Source organism: Dreissena polymorpha, chromosome 14 (assembly GCF_020536995.1).
Source record: "Dreissena polymorpha isolate Duluth1 chromosome 14, UMN_Dpol_1.0, whole genome shotgun sequence".
In the NCBI taxonomy this organism is placed as follows: domain Eukaryota; kingdom Metazoa; phylum Mollusca; class Bivalvia; order Myida; family Dreissenidae; genus Dreissena; species Dreissena polymorpha.
In genome coordinates, this window is record NC_068368.1 from 39,968,390 (window position 1) to 39,987,383 (window position 18,994).

The 18,994-nt window shown below is 34.6% G+C and overlaps 1 protein-coding gene across 1 annotated transcript; it reads left to right on the forward strand.

Moving 5' to 3' along the window:
* Positions 1-547: 547 nt before the first annotated feature.
* On the forward strand, positions 548-16,395 carry LOC127857307 (solute carrier organic anion transporter family member 2B1-like). The gene is made up of 12 exons (XM_052393715.1): positions 548-688; positions 1,558-1,644; positions 2,816-2,932; positions 3,434-3,576; positions 4,464-4,623; positions 5,113-5,293; positions 6,276-6,500; positions 7,894-8,086; positions 12,287-12,440; positions 13,636-13,793; positions 14,352-14,416; positions 15,552-16,395. Exons 1-12 carry the CDS (start codon positions 548-550, stop codon positions 15,854-15,856), a joined length of 1,929 nt encoding a protein of 642 aa, XP_052249675.1. The 3' UTR covers positions 15,857-16,395.
* Positions 16,396-18,994: the final 2,599 nt, after the last annotated feature.

Genomic DNA, 18,994 nt, shown 5'->3' on the forward strand with positions numbered 1-18,994 from the left:
ATACTTTTTGTGAATATATAAGGGCAGTTCGTGATGAAAGTCACTAAATAAACTTCTTAACTTCATTAAAAATGCATGGTCATTTGAAGCAGTGACCGAGCAATGAAGCCCATAATTATCATGTTTGAATAATACTTTTAATTGATGAAACAATTTGGAACACACGATTATGCTTGACGAAGCTCATATACTTGCTTACTTTGTATAGTGAATATAAAGGGTACAACGTCTCAGCTCAGTTTGAATTTCTAATCTGGATAAATATCCAAGAGGTAAAACGTATCAATATCAGGTGAACACTTATGTTTAAAACAATCAGTGTGGTGTAAACATACATAACTTATTTAAAATCGTAAACAAGCATTTTTCGTCTTCTATAGATCCTGTTTTCTTTAAAATTTGACCACATCAATCATTAAACAAAATTATTCACCGTATATTTCTTCACAAATATTGGCATTGAAGTAATGTCATCAAAGCACTTGACAACAACTTTAAATGTGCGTACTTTGTGTAAGTCCTTAATTAACCTTCACTACAGGGCGACATGAATGGTCACCACAAAGACAACGGCGACCAGCTGAAGAATTTAGATGCTGCTGATGATGCAGACGAGCTGGATGTAGACGAAGAGATTCTGAAAGACACAGAATGTGGTTTAGGATCATTCCGACCCAAAGGACTTCAGGTAAAACAAATACCCTCTTAAAAGATGTTCATTTGAGTAAATAATGCTGATACGCCATTCAGGGTTTTATTCCACGATTTAAATGTAGGATTTTACAAACATGTAGAATAAGCAATAACAGTTCATATAGCATTTGGTCAAGTTTTAAAACGTTTACAAAGTAATGACGTGAATGCCGATATGTTAATGCACTACCTTGGATTTTATTCAGTCCAATATATATGAAGTGCTTAAATAATATTGAATTATGTATATTTCATCGCTTAAACACATAATATTGTACTGGATTGATTTGGACAACCTTCCGATTTTGCGATGTAAATTTGCCGTAAACACATATTAAGCAAGTACAAATGAAGCCTGTTCATGCGAAAACGGAAGAGTCATTGAAGCTCCAGTCGAGCCTGCGCATCCGCGCAATCTCTTTTGGAGCCACCCTTTAGATTTCGTGGTCTAATAAACGGAAATGGTAGCTTCGGACCACACGGCGCGAATATGAAGGATTTTCTTGAGCGCATATGACATAAGACCCGTTTTCGTACGAATTGGCTCATTTGTATTTGAATAAAGAATATGAAGCATATACATTTTGATTGTTTGATAAATGTTCTGAAGACAAACATTATGTTATTTACATTTTTAGTGAAAATTCTGCTTGTATACAAGCATTGCGGCATTTCCTCCTTTTTGAAAGCATATTTTGCAACCAATGTTTCATATATCGATACAACCAACATATTAGTAATGCAATATTACGATATTAGTTAAATCCGTACAATATTTCTTAACTGAAACGCAACATCGAAAATAAACGTCAGTTGCAGTTGAGGTCTGCGCACTGTGATAAAATAAAACGTGTACTTCCATAGATATGTGCAAGAATCGGAGCCTTTATTGGAGTCTTCAGTGTGTCAGGTCTACTCACACAGACACTCACAACATACGTGAACTCACAGGTAAACCATTGTTAATAATTTATTTCGAAGTAAGTATAACAAAAAAGTTTGTTTAATTGTGTCTTGTTCTGAGAAAATTGGGCAAATTGCATGTGCGTAAAGTGTCGTCCCAGATTAGCCTGTGTAGTCCGCACAGGCTAATCTAGGACGAAACTTTCCGTTTTAATGGTATTTTTCGTTTAAAGGAAGTCCCTTTTTACCAAAAATCTAGTTAAAGCGAAAAGTATCGTCCCTGATTAGCCTGTGCGGACTGCACAGGCTAATCTGGGACGACACTTCACGCATATGCTTTATGCCCAGTATTCTCAGAACAAGACACAATTATTTGGATTGTTCATCTTTTCCAAAAGAACTTTATCCTACCTAAGAAGTCCTGAAACCGACTCACTTCGTGGCAAAGCTTGTAATACTAGTTTTTGAATGGTATAACATATATAAAGTGTTTAATTGTTGCGTGAAATATTCGATCTAGTTTTTAGATAAAATATTTTACACAGATTTTTTTTATTTGCAATTACGCTCATAAAAATCTGCTTGATATATCCGATCTGGCAACATGGATTCCAAATTGTACAATATCGCTTATACCAGGTTTAATGCTTCTGCAATGCACATGATCTCTTCTCAGCCAAGTGTAAATAAACGAAACATGGACATTTTCCGATCTTCATGTCTTCAATGTTTTGCAAATAGCTTTTGGTAAAATGCGAGATTATGGAGATTAATAATTCGTTATCCCTCTACGTAAAGTATATACCGTTTTATGCTGTGACCGCAGCGGTATGCATCGTTTCTGTATGTGTAGATGTGTTGTGATTGTGCTGTGTTTAGTAATTCTTCCTTGGTCAGTATATCGGGCGATCGTCCATTTGCTTATCTATAAACTATTAAATGTCATCTCCAAACCACACTCAGTTTGTATTTGTCAGGAAATAGATTTTGTAATATGAACCGCAATTGGAAAAAAATGGTCCTAATGCATGCGCGTAAAGTGTTGTCCCAGATTAGTCTTTGCAGTCCGCCCAGGCTAATTATGGACAATACTTTCCACGTATATGGCTCTTTTCGTTTAAAGGATGTATGTTCTTATCGAACACATATTTCAAGGACTTATGCATAAAGCCAAAATTCCCAAGAACGAGACTCATATGATTTAACCATTTTACGTCAGGTATCCATGCTGGAGAAGCAGTTCGGGTTTAGCAGCGCCGAGTCTGGTCTACTGATGAGCTGCAATGACATCGGCTTCTTGTGCTGCGCCCTGTTTGCCGGCTACATTGCGAAAAATGTACGCTAAATTCGAAAAATAAACTCCTATAAGAGTTGCGCTCTTGAAAAACCGGTTTTAATGCCTTTGAATACAGTATCGTCCCAGATCATGTGTATTTCGCACACGCTTATTGGGGACTAAACTTTCCGCTTTTGTGAATTTGTTCGAAAACGAAGTCTCGTCCAAACAAATATCCAGTCTAGGCGGTTGGTGTCACCCCTGATTAGCATACATGTGTATACGGACTGCACTAGCTCATGGGTTGATACATTTATGCATAAACGTCCGGTTTTCCCTAAAGCGCGGATAATTTATATAATAAAACATGTTAGTTATGTGTGTATCTTAATGTTACAATTAAGTTTATATGTTGTAAATATCCGTAGTTGTCGTTCTTCTTTTTATACTATATATACTGACAGACAAACATATAAAGAAAATCAAATACTTGTTCTTTAGGAAGGTTAAGTAATTTTAGCAACAAATGGTTATCGTTGAGAACCTCGTTGTATGTATAAGGTCCACATACCCCGTGGCCTAGGATTCAGCACGCTTCTGTTCGGCGTATGCGGCATCACGTGCGCCTTGCCGTACTTTCTACAAGACCCGGAGTCCTATGCTTTAAAGGGCAACACAAACGGGAATGTGTCAAAGTCAATCAGGTAAGGTAACCTGTAATATAATCCCAGTTTAGAACTTTCTTAAAGCAAATAATAATATCAGGGTTTATATCCTTTAAAATATAAAACAAATGCGAACGTGACTTGTTAATTCAGGTCACATCATTAAAAACATATTGCTAAGTTCGTACAGCTCAGGTCTGGTTGTCCTATACTAAAGATGACAACGCAAGAGGATATGTTACTGGTTAACTTAGATCATGTTATTTGTAACACATACGTAAGGTTTTTTATTCAGCATACACCAGAATTGCTTTGCTATTAAGAGCAACGTTATGTAAAGTGTAACAACGCTAACTATGTCATATCCTTCGTAGCATACAGTTAAGGCTTTCGTACAACATACGAGATATGTTTTCCTGGTTTATAAATTGGCTACGCAACCGGGCATGTGGCAATGTATAAATGTATTTAAGAAATACAGTCCGATTCTAAGTTAAGTTGTACATAAACTGCCACCTACGATCGCAACAATATTTATATATTTCATTAAGAGACAAACAGCCTTAACAAAGGGTTGCCATTTCCATTGCACATATTATGCAATTTAAATGCGACCGTTGTTTAATGTGTGGCTATGTGCCATTGCATTAATATGTATAAACCGGTGCTATGTGTGACTTCATGTTATGAGACGATTGTTCACAAAAAGCAGATACAAATTAGTTACGTCAATAAAAAACTCAAACACTATGAATTATGTTATGTTTCATTGTAACTGAACGATGTTTCGGGACATTTTCTCTCTTAATCGATATTATTTAGTATTGTGCTTTTGGTTAAAGGATATTTCAAATTTAAGAATATGTTTAAAATGAAATATAAACTATACTCAATATATGAATGTCTGTTTTTTTTTTAATTTATAGTTTCCGGTCATCGGGCAAGGAGGCACCTATGTGCCAGAACGGTACCCAGTTTACGGACGACACAAGCTGCGAAATGGCAGGGGATACCGCCGAGGCGAATTATGGTCGCGAAGAACTGCATATCAAAAGCGTCGCCTTTGCTTTGATTGCTTTCGGAATGGTACTTTCAATCGCATATGACAATGTAGAAAGTAATTGTATGAACATTAAGCCTCGGTAATATTTGACAACTACCCCCGAAATCTTCGGCATAATGCTCCCGTGTCATCATCCTCATCATCATCGTCGTCGTCGTCATTGTCGTCGTCGTCGTCGTTATTATTATTATTATGACTATTATTATTAATATTAGTAGTAGTAGTAGTAGTAGTACTACTACTTCTATTATTGTTGTTGTTGTTATTATTATTATTATTATTATTATTATGATGATGATTATTGATATTATTATTATTATTATTATTATTATTATTATTATATAATAAAACTATATACTTAATATATGAAGGTTTAAAGAAACAACACGAAGAAAAACGTAAGCAACGAAATCAAAGATACAATTAATTTACCCACTAAATCCATACAATGTACATTTTTATAGATTTTAATTTAAGAGATAAAATACTTGCTTTCCTTTTTTACATCACAGTTCCTTCAGGGTGTGGGCAAATCGTTTCGCTCGCCCTTCGTTACACTGTACATAGATGACGCTGTCGACAAACGGAAGACTGGCTACTATATGGGAATCCTGATAGGCACAAGTATATTCGGCCCTGCCTTGGCTTATCTGCTTGGTGGAGTTTTTAGCAGAATCTACATCACATTGGAAGGTATTGTATTTGAAGAGAATATATATGAGAATGTATACGATTTAATGCCAACATTTTATTTTAGCAGTCTTAAACTACCACATGATTAAAATTTATGAAATTTTTGAAAAATGTATTTGCTATCTTGTGTTGGTACTACAAATCAAATGAGGTATACGCCGATAATTTCAGGTTTGCCTGAATAAGACGAGGCTAGGTGTATATATCCGTATGAAAAAAATAACTTAATGGAAGCCCGACATTTCTGACAACACGCGCCTATACTTCTGACAGACGGTTTTTTCACAACGAATCACGATATAAAATATTTCGATTCAAACACGATCTTGAAGACTTATTCTGTATTGTATAGAGACTTCATTTAACAAGTATTTATACAATGAACATTCATTCCCTCATAACAATTAAGTGATACCACAAAACAAAACAATGTGACATCGATTGAATTCAAAATAATTGTGCGAAAGACGTCTAATTCATTGAAAACAGTTGCACTTCATTTAGACAACCACTTCTGTTAATGTAACATGATTTAAAACAGTTCTCGAATAAACAGCTTAATAAAGTGTGTGGGTAAATTTAATTATAGATTGTAAAATTGCATTCAATGAATTTATTACAATAAATTGCACAGGAAATGTCGAAAGAACGTGTTTCAAAGTGTGCTTTTTCGGAAGCCTTTTGAAGTTGTTTTCAAATAATACGGCTCCGCCCACATATATCGCAGAATAATGGCGCTTGAATTTCTGCTTTGTCTTTAGAAAATAACCAGCATACTGAAAATAATATAATCTTTGTATGTATGCATATATGAATTTAGACTAATACAATAAGATTTGTTCAGGTGTATAAATATTATATAAACTGAGTGTAACAAATGTTCAGCTGTCGACATTTAGCCAAGTGACTAATGTTACCCACGAATTCTTGTTTATGTTGTACTTACTACCAGTTACGAAGCGAGTGCTTGTTTCTAATCCAGCTGTCGACATATCTCCCAAAGACCCCCGTTGGCTAGGGGCATGGTGGCTCGGATTCCTAGTGTTCGGAGGTTTTGCCCTGATATTCAGCGTCCCAACCATGTGTTTTCCGCGATACCTGAAATCCAAAAAACGGAAAGGGGATCTAGTTGTTATATCGAAGGAAAGAAGACTGCAACGCGAGACGCAGGTGTCCGTTTGGAAAGCACTATTTCTTGAAATGAAAGGTATGATCTTCGTGTTGGCCTTTCCAAGCGTACCGGATTGGCAAACTAACTTTACGACTACAAACGCTGTCTGAAAAGAGTCAGTTAATATCATTCACCAATCATACCACTGACAAATATTAATATTATTTTAAAGCATCACCATTAAACATATTTTTTTCGATGCATATGTGGATGATAATTTCAAAATAGAACAACAGAAACATTCAATGTGCATGCGGCTGAAAGGAGAACCATTTTTGATATATTTATGCATTTATATACATGTGTGAGTTTATTATTATCTTCCATATTTAGAGTTTGTTGCCACTGGCGGCCGGTTGCTGAGAAATCCGACGTACATGATTCTGATTATTTCAACGGTCGTAAATTTGGTGGGCGTTGCCGGTGCAATGTCTTTTATGCCCAAGTATCTGGCGTCACAATACACCATTCCGCTGTGGCAGGCTAATATCATCTTATGTAAGTCTGTTTCAAGAAGTATGTGTTTCATTGTGAGAATGATGATCCATAAAAACAAGATCTGGATAATTCACCGAATCCTTTGCTTATCCGCTATTTAAGGATATGGTTTAGTTTATTCAATATAAACAATGGCTAAACCGTCAATGAGTATTCGTGATCAAAACATAGTAACCTATATAAAGGCATGACATGTGATCAGTATTGAATTTCATAAGTTGTTAAAAAAACATAAATACATGAAAGGGTCTAGGACACATTTTTTTTATTACAACATTTAGAATCTATTTCACAATCAATGCTACAACGGTAAGGATAGTGACTAACTAATGCGCAAAGAACAACGTTTTTAATAAACACAAATGAAGCTGGTAAATGCAAATCAGTTTGGCCTATCATAAGCATGTTAGAAATATTTAACCGTATATATATATATATATATATATATATATATATATATATATATATATATATATATATATATATATATATATATATATATATATATATATATATATATATATATAATGAAATCAAATAACTAATTTGTATATGCAAAGCACAACCAATGTACATATACGCAATCCAAGACATATTAATACAAGTCATTTGCAGACATACGTATGCAACCGTGAATCCAATTTTGTTTTTAAACAAACATAATTATAAACTGACTATGAACTAAGTCAGACAAGACTTCACTTAGTATACATCAGGTTGATGCAGTAGTATTTATTTTATGAATGATTGTAATTTGAATGATCTTTATAAATATACAAAGGAAAGCGTTTCACAAATATCGTCTCATATATTAGTCGTTTAATTTCAACATTGAAGTTATTTGTTTGAACATCATAATGGTCAGTCTTGTTTCAATTTTTAAAAGTTCCTTCTCGTTTTTCAATTTTAGTAGTTCCTTCTCGTTTTTCAGCCTTGAGTTCGGTGAGTGCGGTATCCTTGGGAACATTTCTGGGTGGGGTAATGACGAGGAAGATTCCGATGATGCCACAAACAACGGTGAAGATGTTGCTGATATTCTACACCGTCAACACCGTCTGTATAGCAACCGGTTTCTTCCTGGGGTGTGATCAGCCGATGTTAGTTGGGGGTGGGCCCACGCATATGTACGTATTTTTTTATTTGATCATCTCATTATGATTTAACAGAAATGGAAGAGTGCTGAAACCATGTGAACGATACTTAAATTGTATGGGCGATCATATCCAGCTCAGACAGATGTTATTTCCTGTTTTCAAGTGTTGCTACGCAAAGTTTAGGACCTCTTTAGCGAGTATACAGGATTAATATACAATCACATTACATTACTATGAGTCGTTAGTGAAAACATTCGTTTACATTTGAGTTAAAATTTCAGCCGTACTCTTGGTGTCAAAAATGTGTGAATGCAGACTTAAGTATTATCGGTATTACGGACATGTCAGTTGACAAAATGAAATACTTTTTAAAAGGAGGGGTCATCAATATGTTGGAGTATATTGAAAATAAAACTTGATATACTCAAAATTCTTTTTGAACTTTTTTGTTCAATAAAAAACTTGGCATTTATCTTATTATTGTACATTAAATAAATATCATAGGCAGATGAGAGATGGAATAAACATTTCATCCCGAGTTGAGCAAAGTCTATTGAGGCCTAAGGCCTAGGTCGACATTACTTTTCTAGGTAAGCCGAAATTTGCTAAACCAAAAAATTTCTTATTTATAAAGTTTTTCATTATACAGAACACATATGTTTAAATACATAATTTAAATAACAAACATGTGGAACATTCATATTTCATATGGGAATATTTCAGAGTTCGTTCTCTGCGAGGTTTTATTTCGACCAACACTGAAGCAATGTTAATGATTTTATTGCAGTTGACCGTATTAATCGATGTTAACGTATAGGATTGTTCTGTAACAAATATTAAATAAGACAAACAAATGAACATGAATGCATATTTTAACACAACAATAGAACAATACACATACACAAAGAGTAGGTACGGCGAGTCAAAATACAATAAACGCATTATTTATAAGGACGGCGAACAATACCAAATAATACATACATATCATAATACTATGTTTTTTAATAGTTACTAAAGAAAAGGGATAGTATACCTGAGAAAATCTACAAGTTTCCTCCAACAAATAGAAATACGACCATCTATGACAATTGAAAATTATGTGCACGTGCATCACGAGCAAGGGTTAGATAACGCTAATGTTAGTAAATCATGCACAAGGTTAAACGGTTAGGTTGCTTCCCATTGATCAGAGAAATATATTCAAATTAATATTAAAAACCTAAGATTGAAATAACTAAATAGTATGCATGTTATGTGAATAATTTGTACCCTACGACATACTCCCGCTGTTTCTCAAATGTCGTCCCCGACATTTATTTTGAAATAACAATACATTTAAAAGACATTTATAAGACATACGACATACTCCCGCTGATGAGTATTTAATGCATTGCGATATTTTTGTTGCCGCGATTCGAAATACGATTATATGAGCAACAAAGATACAGAACACAACCTTACAACAACAACACCAACATCACATGACACACACAAAATTGACAATATGCATAAATAATCGTTCAACGCAACTACTTAGAATCTATCTAAACTAGTTATAATACATATTATTACTGAAAAATTCATAACTACTGAATTACATAAATTCTAGTCACCTAAACATACGTTTAAATCGTACCATGTTGAAAATATACAAGTTTTGACAGTCGACGTCCCACAGCAAAATTACTCGCTGTATCACTTTCTCGCAGATTCATATGGAAATAAACTCCATTTGAAAACATCGTGCATACATACAATGATGTTTTCAATTTAAATATCTTAAAAAAAACATTTCATATTTCATATTAGTCTCACGCATAAGCAAGATTAATAAAATTGGTAATATTTGTGTACCTATATACACTATACACATACTCTCAGTGTTAAACAATTTTAGGTTACAAAACGAATACATCTTTATATGCGTTTGCAAATATCGATTTTGTGTTTGAATGCAATTTTATGTTTATCGCATATTGTACAATACTATTTACAACATGTATTCTCAAGAGAGCTGCCACTTCGGGGGTTTACGATCTCGAGTTGGTCGCTCATTTATATGCTTGGGCGGCTCGTTATTTTTACGAAGGGCCGGGATAATATATGTTGGGGATTTTTCCTGTGATTTGTTTTTGAATGGTAAGGAAAGTCATAGATTGCGGTGCAGAATTCTTGTTTTCCTAGCGTGGGGGCAATCTTTCTTTACCTCGAACACAGGGATGTCGGCGTTTGGATGTCCGACTACAATGTACGGAGTTTCCTCCCACTTGTCGGCTAATTTGTGTGTGCCACGCAAAGATACATTGCGGACCAGCACCAAATCACCGACGCTTAATGTAGTGGCCTTAGCACGAGCATCGTAACGCCTCTTGTCACTGGAATTTGCATTTTTCGCAAATTCTTCAGCCTTTTTGTATGCACAGGATAATCGTTCCTTGAGTTTCCGGACATATTCGTGTTTTGACACGTTCTCGTCGGTCTCCGAGGACAACCCTAATAGTGCGTCTATGGCTAGTTTGGGATGTCTCCCAAACATTAGGTAGAATGGGGCATTTCCGGTAGTTTTGTGAATTGTGACATTCTACGCATGCACTAACGGTGCAATGTGCGATTTCCAATCACTTTTTTCACAATCGGATAATGTTCCTAACATTTTCAGCAATGTCGAATTAAATCGTTCTACCTGTCCGTTTCCTATGGGATGGTAAGGGGTAGTGTGACTTTTGGCAATTCCAGCTAGATCACACAGATCTCTAATCAGTTCGGACTCAAAATTTGGCCCTTGATCGGAATGTATACGTGTTGGGAAACCGTAGTGCAGAATGAAATTTTCAAATAGAATTTTAGCTGTAGTTCTAGCTAGTTGAATTTTAGTTGGAAAGGCTTGTGCGTAACGAGAACAATGATCAGTGATCACCAAAATGTTTTCGTATCCACCCTTTGATGTTTCCAAGGACAAAAAGTCTAAACATATCAATTCCATCGGTGCAGTCGAGTTAGTATTGACTAGTTTAGCGTTGGACGGTAGGGTTTTTATGCGGATACATCGATCGCATAGTTTAACCTTATCTCTTAGCCAGCTGTCAATACCTGGTCAAAACAATCTTTGCTTGAAAAGTGAAGTTGTTCGGTCCCGGCCTTGATGACCCAGGTCGTCATGTAAACACCTGAAAATACCATCACGTAGATCAGTGGGCAATACCAATTGATAGAACGTTTGGTCATTTATCTTGCCACGGCGGTAAACTACACCATCACGAAGAAAAAGCGTATCCCAACACCTGAGGTATTTAGATAGAGCATTATGATCGGAATTGACCCGCTAAGCTGGCGGTCGTGTTCCGTTTCGTAAATGAGTAGCAACCTGTCCAATAACAGGATCATTAGTCTGGGACTTCCTCCAATCTCGAGAAGTAAGAGACTCCGTCTCTATGACGTCTAATGGAACATCACCAACAGTCCTCTCGTCTGCTGAATCAGTTGGAGCAGCAACACTGAAAATTAAAGGAGCCTGATCTTTACTGACAGATGCTGCTAAAGAAACCGCTTTTATGACAGGAGTTTCAATGGTGTTTTGCTCGGAAGAAATGTTGACATCCGGCCGTCTAGACAAACCATCAGCATCAGCATTACTCATGCCACTACGGTACTAAATAGTAAAAGCGTAGCTACTAAGAGCTGCTAACCAACGATGACCGGAGAAATATATTCAAATAAATATTAAAAACCTAAGATTGAAATAACCAATCAGTATGCATGTTATGTGAATAATTTGTACCCTACGACAAATAAATCGCTCGGAAACATGTATTTGTTTTACAAACTTTAAAAAGCGCTAACAGATTATAAGCGTGAGCAGAAATTCCTCACAACAAGTGCTACTATTTTTCGCCACATGTTTTGAGTATATTAAACATTATTGCCTGGCCGTGAAAGTGTAGCGGGTCAATGGAATGTTTTAGAAATACAAATCAGTAAATAATAGGTTTTGCGTGTGTTAGTGCGCACAATTCTTTTGGCCAGCTGTGGCTTTGTGTGAAAATCAAAATCCCTATTTTCTAGTAATATATCATAAAATAGAAAAACAATATATGAAAACTTTGAAATTGTGGAAAAGAAGGTCTCAAGTGTCGATTTTGCCGAAAATATTCTTGTTTCGAGGTGCGCATTATAACTTGCGAAGGAAATACGGTTATTCGCGTGTTTAATACCTCCTCTATTGTATTGCAGTGGGAACGCTAGTATGCCCCTGTACCGACAAATACAATCACACTGCGTTGATGGCTGCACGTGTGACGACGAGCAATATTTTCCGATCTGTGGCGACGACGGTCGGTCATATTTCAGCCCGTGTCATGCCGGATGTACTGGGAAATCTCTAACGGTGTGTTGTGGTATAATTTAAAAAATAATATTGCGTTAAACAGATAGTGAAAGTTTAAAACTCATCGAGAAAATTCGAATATACATATGACAAGTCTTAACAATCACATTACAAAACTATTAAAATAAATGTTCGTTAGTTATCTGAAATATTATTGACATGATATGAATACTATACATATAGATACGAACGTGTATATTAATAATAAATATCACAAAACAGAATTATTTCATGTATGGTTTAAGCATTTTTTTCCTTAAGAGCTAACCAAGTTATAAAAATAATAAAATGAATGTTCGAAAAAGCATTAACAATTAGAACTAGTGGATATTTTTTAACGAAAATCCTGTTTCTTTCATAGACGTTTTTCTGCGTCATTCAAATGACGCTGTAATTTAAAGCATTCGGGTGATATATGCACCGATATGTATTAAATTAATTAAATGATCAAACAGTATATCACGAAAGTTTGTAGAAAAATCTTTTCACTTCAATCTTTTCACGAGTTCCGTAGACTCGAGTGTATATCCTGTTTATTATTTGCTTTAGTCAAATATAGAAAACTAAACATATTAACGAGATGTTTGGTGGCGGATTAATGCAATGTGAAATACATCAAAATTACTTTATTTAATGAGCTTGTGTTCTTTTTAAAAATTCGATATGTACTACACGATTATGTTTCATGGAACGTGAAATTTTGTCACCGATTTCATACGTATTCAATGATTTATTCTTATACCTCAAGGCATCGGCACAAACTTCAAGAAAAAAAATGTATTTTATGCACTAAAGATTGTTTGCAAATGTATGTCAATAGCTTAAGATGTTTGCAAAAATAAAGTTCTTAACGGTGTGATTACATTATGTCCAGCCCGTGTGTAAACCCCTAAAAACCTCGTTGATTCTGCACCCTGATATTGCTCTGGTGTATTGGTGGGTTTGACGGTCGCCAATCGAAGAATACACCAGCACAACATAATGTGCGAGGCACGTCATTATGGTCGTAATAGAGACTTTATGTCGATCTTTCGGGCGTACTTCTCGTTTTTCTATGCATGCGGGTTTAAATGTGTACTTCGATCAAACATTCGAACATATTTATTCCATTTAATGCAACATTCTTTTCTAACGTTTTTCTTTATTGCTTGTGGGTAAATGTTATATGTTCACTGTGGTTTGTCATTTTTTGTAGGATTTCTTTAACTGCACGTGTATCCCAAGCGGCCATGCGGAGTCTGGCCTTTGTGACCAGGGTTGCAATGGAAAGCTGTATGCATATGCCGTCTTCACCTTTGTCGGAAAACTGTTTACAGCCTTTAAAATAGTGCCCACTTTCATAGCCCAGATAAGGTAAAAAGTGTTCAAAAGTAAATGTTTTGCTTACAAACGTACGTAACAGTACTACACATAGTAAACTCCGTGAATTTTAGTAATATTTTCGTACAATCACATATGATTCGAATCTCGTTTTTCAATTAAGAAAAGATTTTTACCGCGTTCTCTTGACACATTCAACACTATCCAGATTACTAAAGAAATTCTCAATAGCAAATATACATTTTCAGACGTGTTTATTTAAACTTCTTTTGCAGCTACAATTGTCTTCAAATGAAACTACCGTTCGTGTTCCTATATTTACGCGCTGGAATCTTTACAAACACACGCTTGTCTGTCTAAATTAGACACAAGAACAACTCAGTCCACTTGCTAGAGTTTATCGATGAAATTGTTAGTCGTCATTCACTCGAATGTACTTTCACAAACTAACACTGCACATTTATAAAATCATAAGAAAAATATGGAGAGTAATAGGTGTATTCTTGGTTTTGTCGAAAGGGGTTCAACTCCGGTCTGAAAAATGCAACTGACAATTGAACAGGGTTATTTAAATTGTGTATCTGATTGTAGGTGCGTTCAAGAAACGGACAGGGCTGCATCAACAGCGTTCGCCAGCTTTGTAACCTCCGCTTTAGGTACTGTACATAGCAGTGTTCATAGACTCAATAGCAGATTCTATAGCTGTTAATCGGATCTACATTTTTGGAAAACAAACACATCTAATACGTAGGTTAAACAACGCCGACAAATGTTGTCCCCAAAAAATAGTGTCTTTCAAATAAAATAAGTTCACAGATCTGTTATTTTGAAGAAATTTAAAAGTATTAACTTTGTTTGCACATGCATATATACCTACCTCGCAGTAAACAAAAGGCGATCGGTTTAAAATCGTCTCATAATCACATAAGTAATAAACGATGATTATCTTTTGGAAACGTATTAGCGTATATAATGGCTCGGACTTGTTTCTTCCTCAGCGTGATATATTTTGTTTTCATAGAAGTAGAGATGCGGATTAAAATTATTAATGTTGTTTACTAAAGTATAGGCCGTTTCTGAGGTAGCCTATTATTCTTAAACATGGATGAATTTCGGTAGTAATTATTTTGAGTTGTGTTTTGATAGCATTTGATATTTAATTTATCTTTTATTCGTGAAAAACTTCTCGCTTATTAGTATTTTTTATTCAAATATAGCTTTAGGAAAACATACCATAACATAAAATACTCTCCGCTGAATCATAATCAATTGCGTTTCGGCGCAATATTTATAAAACCTGCATAATCAGAGGGTGTAATCACGTGACCCACAAGATGACGACGTCTGTGCCGTTACAGGTATTTTCGCCCTATTACTTTTGGTTATGGTTTAAAACCGCTCACTTTCAAGCCATAAATTAGAAAGCGATAAGCGTTTATTTCGTATTCATATTCGCTTTATATCTCGACTCTAATCGCTACGCATTTTCTTAGCCGGAGCTGTAATTTTGTGATTCCGCTAACAAATTTCGCAGCAATTTAAGTCGAGATATAAGAGTGAATATTAACACGAACTAAACGCTTATCACTTTCATGCTGATATGGCTGGAAAGTGATTGGAATTAAAAAAGCTTATTACAAATTTTAAAGGGTATAAAACGGCGAAAAATACCTGTATCGGAATGGACTTCGGTCTCTTGATCGTTACATAATTACCCCATCTGATAATATGCAAATATTTCAAATAGTATATGCAGCGCCGACAATAATATGAACTTTTATTTATCCGTAGGATGGATGCCAGGGCCGATTATTTTCGGTGCAATTATCGACGACACCTGTCTGCTGTGGAAGTACACGTGTGGGGAACGTCAGTCATGTCGCCTATATGACCTCGCCTACTTCCGGAACGCTATCCTTGGTTATAGCGTGATAACGTCCGCACTGGCGACGTTGATTCTTTCCTCGCTGTTCTTTTACTTCAGGTACAAAAACACGACGGAGTGGCAACAAGGTGCACAGAAAGAGGACCTTGCTGCAAATGTTGAGTTAATTGTGAATACCGATAATGCTAATGATCCCATTAAAGAACGTTGAGAATTGGTCATACACCCTTATGTAAAGCAGAACAGTATTTGTATATTTTATATAAATGCTATTTTTGTAAAGGCAACCGAATTACCAATTAGTAAACAAAATACAAAATAATAGCACAAGTACGCTATTACAGTGAACTGCCTTAGTATACCTTCACACAGTGTCGTAGTGTTGAGGATATACGTGTTATTTTGGTTATTTTAAAAAACATCTTGCTTTAGTTATTCGGATTACTGTTGTATATGCGCTGAATATAGTGTTCACGTTATCTTACATCTACAGACGTTCTCTATATCATGTTTCCATATCGAACTATGTTTGCTTGCTTTGTTATTCATATTCGATGGTTATTCATGTATATGAACATGCGATATGTTAAAACGTTGATAACTAATGTTAAGTGTTCTAGTAATAAACTAGAACATGGTGACGGTCATGATTCATATTCGTTACCTCATACTTATACCAAGTAATTAACATTAAAAATGATTTATGCACATTCTTAATGAACTTGTTTGTATCATTATAAACTTCTTTTTCATAAGTAATGCAATACATATGTGACTTGAATTGTTAATACATTACGTAATTATATTACCTATAATATGTTACTTAATAAATATCGATATGTATTACATTTGTATCGTTTTTATTTGTTAAAATTCAAACTGAAGTACATATTTAAATACTAGAAACATTATGTGCTTCGTATTATTGCTCTAATAGCCGAACAGAACTAATGTAGGTCCATTAGAGCACGTACTTACTTATCTAATGTTTTAATGATATATTCAACGACGATTCGTATATTCAATTTAGTGTTACTGTTGAAGCGTTTATTTTTTCAATTGACAGTTGATTATAAAAAGATAATAACTTGGAGACAAAGTAAACAATCAAAAGTCATTACTTCAAATAAAGCCGAAGTGCTAATACAATATGTATTTTCATAAGACGTGTATCTCTTATAAAATAAATTTATTTCACTAAAGTAGTAACTTCATTATTTCATCTCTAATACAACTCGTACAGTTTGTATATACACTTTATGTCGGATGTTCAAAGACGATACAATACAACATGATGAACGATAAAGCCTAATTGAAATTAGTCATGTTATCATTAGAATGTATATTGTGATTTAATTAACACTTATTGCGATAAATTGTGGGTGTTGTATGCTGTAACTTCAAAATTTAAACTTTTTTGTTTAAAATATAGAAATTCAAGTTCAATTTAATTTTATTAAGTGTTCATGTCACAAAATAGAAATATTTTCTTACCGTTTCGTACAGAAAATCATGCAATATCATATTGTAATATTGTTGTTGTTTTTCGAATGGCGTCTAGTGTACTTAGGATTTTGTTTGGTTGGTTGCTATGTTAGAATGACGGCGATAGAATAATATATAGCAATGATTATTTCAAATAAGTGACATTATTTTGTTAAATTAGAATGTCTTCAGAATAAAAAATAACATGTACATGTATGTAGATTCCTGTTATAATCTGGTAGATTGTCTATTTGGATTTAGGGGAGTTGACGAGTGTGACGTCAGGCGCAACTGTAAAGTGTAGACTAAGCGAAAGGGTTTGCAAAGATGGGGCATTCATGCAAATGCATCTAAAAGTGTTTTTAAATAATCGTAATCCATATTTACAATAATAAAGTATATAAAATATCTTGACAATAACTAATGTGTATATAAGATATTTATGCGAAAGAAAATGTATTAATCAAGTGGGTGCTGTTTTTATTGATGGTGTCTTCTGATTGTAAAGTAAATGTTGAACTCATTTTGTTATGTATTTATGTGAAGACAGAGATCTCTGTAGCTAGCTTACGCATCTTCGCGACTATTTTTTTATAAAAGAAAAGCACACTGAAATCGAGCTTGTTATGGTATAAATTTAACACTACTGTGCAAAACAAAGAGGGAAGAAAACAAGAAAGAATAATATTGATCCCATGCGCACAGTACTAACTAACTCGAACACGTATATTTTTGAAAAAAAATCTAAACACATGGTTTTGTCTTTCTTGTAGTGTTTGCATATCCATTTTGGCACCTTTTATAATAGCATTAATCCTATATTTAATTGTGCCTTTGCTGAGCACAAACCAGTTATCGTGTTATGATCAAACAGCAGTTCTGCCCAGACAGTTACCAAATAACAGCATTAACAAAACAGAATATAATTTTATAATACATAAACTTTACTGTTTCTAGTGATAACAAAATGATAATACAAAATACATGTACATATATAAAGTTTGTCATTTTTTGGACAAATATAATAATTTAGTAATTGATGAAATTAACAGATATTCAAACAAAAACTCGTTTTACTTCACATGTTAACAGTGTATATAGTTATATGGGACTGTATTACGATGTCGTTGTAATCAATAGAAAATAACAATATCTTTTAAGGAACACACAATTATATAACGTGAATCCCAAGTAAAATAAATATATTGGAGTTCAATAAGTCAAAGGTATTCATTCAGTATGTGCACATGGCTGCTTATGCTCAGCAGTACGGAACCAAAACATGAGATTCACAAAATAAATCAAAAGAGCAAATACATACAGGTATGAATTCATTTTCTAAGTTCAAAAGTGAAATGACCATTAATGCCACAACGCTCAATCAAATGAGCGCACAATTGTTATCTTGAATTAATAAGATAGATGACACTGGACCGTCGTAGGCCGTCGGCCGGTCAGACGCCTGACTACTTTTTGACCAAAAATAACAGAAAAAAGAAGGCTGAGCTAGGAGATGAATTGCTTAATCTCTTCTGGATCAGACATATTTTATCATGCTGCCTTGTTGAAGAAAAAAACGCCGATTTTCAATACAAAACTGATTCTGTTGAAAAAGTGATAAAATCCAGGTAGTTCTATCCGTTTTCTAACTTCGGTGTTTTCCGATGGTACAAACGAGCCACCGTACACTCCATTTTACCCGGATGCTTATACCGGAAGATGTTGACGAAATTTTTCCAACAAACGAGGAAAGACATCAAAGTGAGTAAAATGATAACCATCGCTATGTTGCAATAATAAAAATACACGAAAAATGCAATATGCCCCTCGTTCACATATTGAAGGAAATGAATAGTCCAAGAAA

Bases quoted from the DNA above. Each gene is read 5' to 3' on its own strand.
- LOC127857307 (XM_052393715.1), top strand. From the start codon at position 548: ATGAATGGTCACCACAAAGACAACGGCGACCAGCTGAAGAATTTAGAT. The intron at 4,624-5,112 runs GTACTTTCAATC...TTTACATCACAG, and splicing joins CTTTGATTGCTTTCGGAATG to TTCCTTCAGGGTGTGGGCAA. The intron at 13,794-14,351 runs GTAAAAAGTGTT...ATCTGATTGTAG, and splicing joins ACTTTCATAGCCCAGATAAG to GTGCGTTCAAGAAACGGACA.